The sequence below is a fragment of the Corvus brachyrhynchos genome, unplaced genomic scaffold (genome assembly GCF_000691975.1).
Source record: "Corvus brachyrhynchos isolate BGI_N302 unplaced genomic scaffold, ASM69197v1 scaffold8, whole genome shotgun sequence".
NCBI classification, from domain to species: Eukaryota; Metazoa; Chordata; class Aves; order Passeriformes; family Corvidae; genus Corvus; species Corvus brachyrhynchos.
In genome coordinates, this window is record NW_008240031.1 from 2,557,029 (window position 1) to 2,557,965 (window position 937).

The 937-nt window shown below is 46.7% G+C and overlaps 1 protein-coding gene across 1 annotated transcript in view; it reads right to left on the reverse strand.

Annotated features, from left to right (window-relative positions):
- Positions 1-655, reverse strand: part of HAUS1 (HAUS augmin like complex subunit 1) — a 13,814-nt gene extending 13,159 nt beyond the window's left edge. The window contains exon 1 of the mRNA XM_017743667.1: positions 587-655. Within this exon, the coding sequence (XP_017599156.1) occupies positions 587-655 (69 nt within the window). The remainder of the gene's footprint in view (positions 1-586) is intronic.
- Positions 656-937: the final 282 nt, after the last annotated feature.

The following is a 937-nucleotide window of genomic DNA, read 5'->3' on the forward strand; positions in this document are numbered from 1 at the left end:
TAATCAGTAGCTGTAGCAGGACAGCAATGATAAAGCAGTTGCACATTGTGAGCATTGTATGCTTGGCTAATTTTTAAAGAAATCAAGACGATTCCAAGAGGAATGGACTGTTTGGATGAGACCCACCAGGACTGAAGTCAGCAGGACTGAGCATTACCTGGGAGAGAGTAATTCCGGCAGTGGGAGATTGTGGCCAGCATCTTACTGACCACCAACTCAAGACTAATGAACATGAGGAGAGAGAGACCTAACTAGCAAAGAAGGATCTGAGTGGTAATTAATTGAAGTGGTAGTTAATAAAATGTTACTAACAGAGAAGTTATGTAATTTGTAACCAATGAATGTTGATGCCTTCGGTTGTTGAAATTTATAAATAGAGTATCATTTTGATGATGAACACACTACACACCCAACTCCCTGCTTTGTGTTAACTAGAGTAAGATAGAAATACCTCGCCTCGGTGTGTGAAATCGTGCTGCACACCGGGGAACGAGCCCGCGGTCAGGGTAACACTTCTGTCCCTGATTCTGTCCCTGTATCTGCCCCTGTCCTTACCTCCGTTCTTTTCCGTGCCCCTGTCCCTAACCTTGTCCCTGTCCCTGTCCTTTTCCGTGCCCCTGTCCCTACCCTTGTCCCCGTGCCTGTTCCTTTCCATGTCCCCGTGCTTGTTCCCGTTTCTTTCCGTGCTCCTGCCCTTGCCCCTGTCCCTTCCTCAGTTCCTGTCCGTATTCCTTCCCCTGTCCCTGCCCTTGTCCCATCTTCCGTCCTCCCTTACTCCCCGCCCCTTCCGCCCGCTCAGGGCTATTTCAAGGACACCTCCCACAGCGGGCTTTTTTCTAAGAGCTTCATTTAGGCTTTGTTAATTATTTGTATTACTTTTATTACATATTACACATATTTGTGCGTGCAGACAGATTGATAGATATATACACACAGA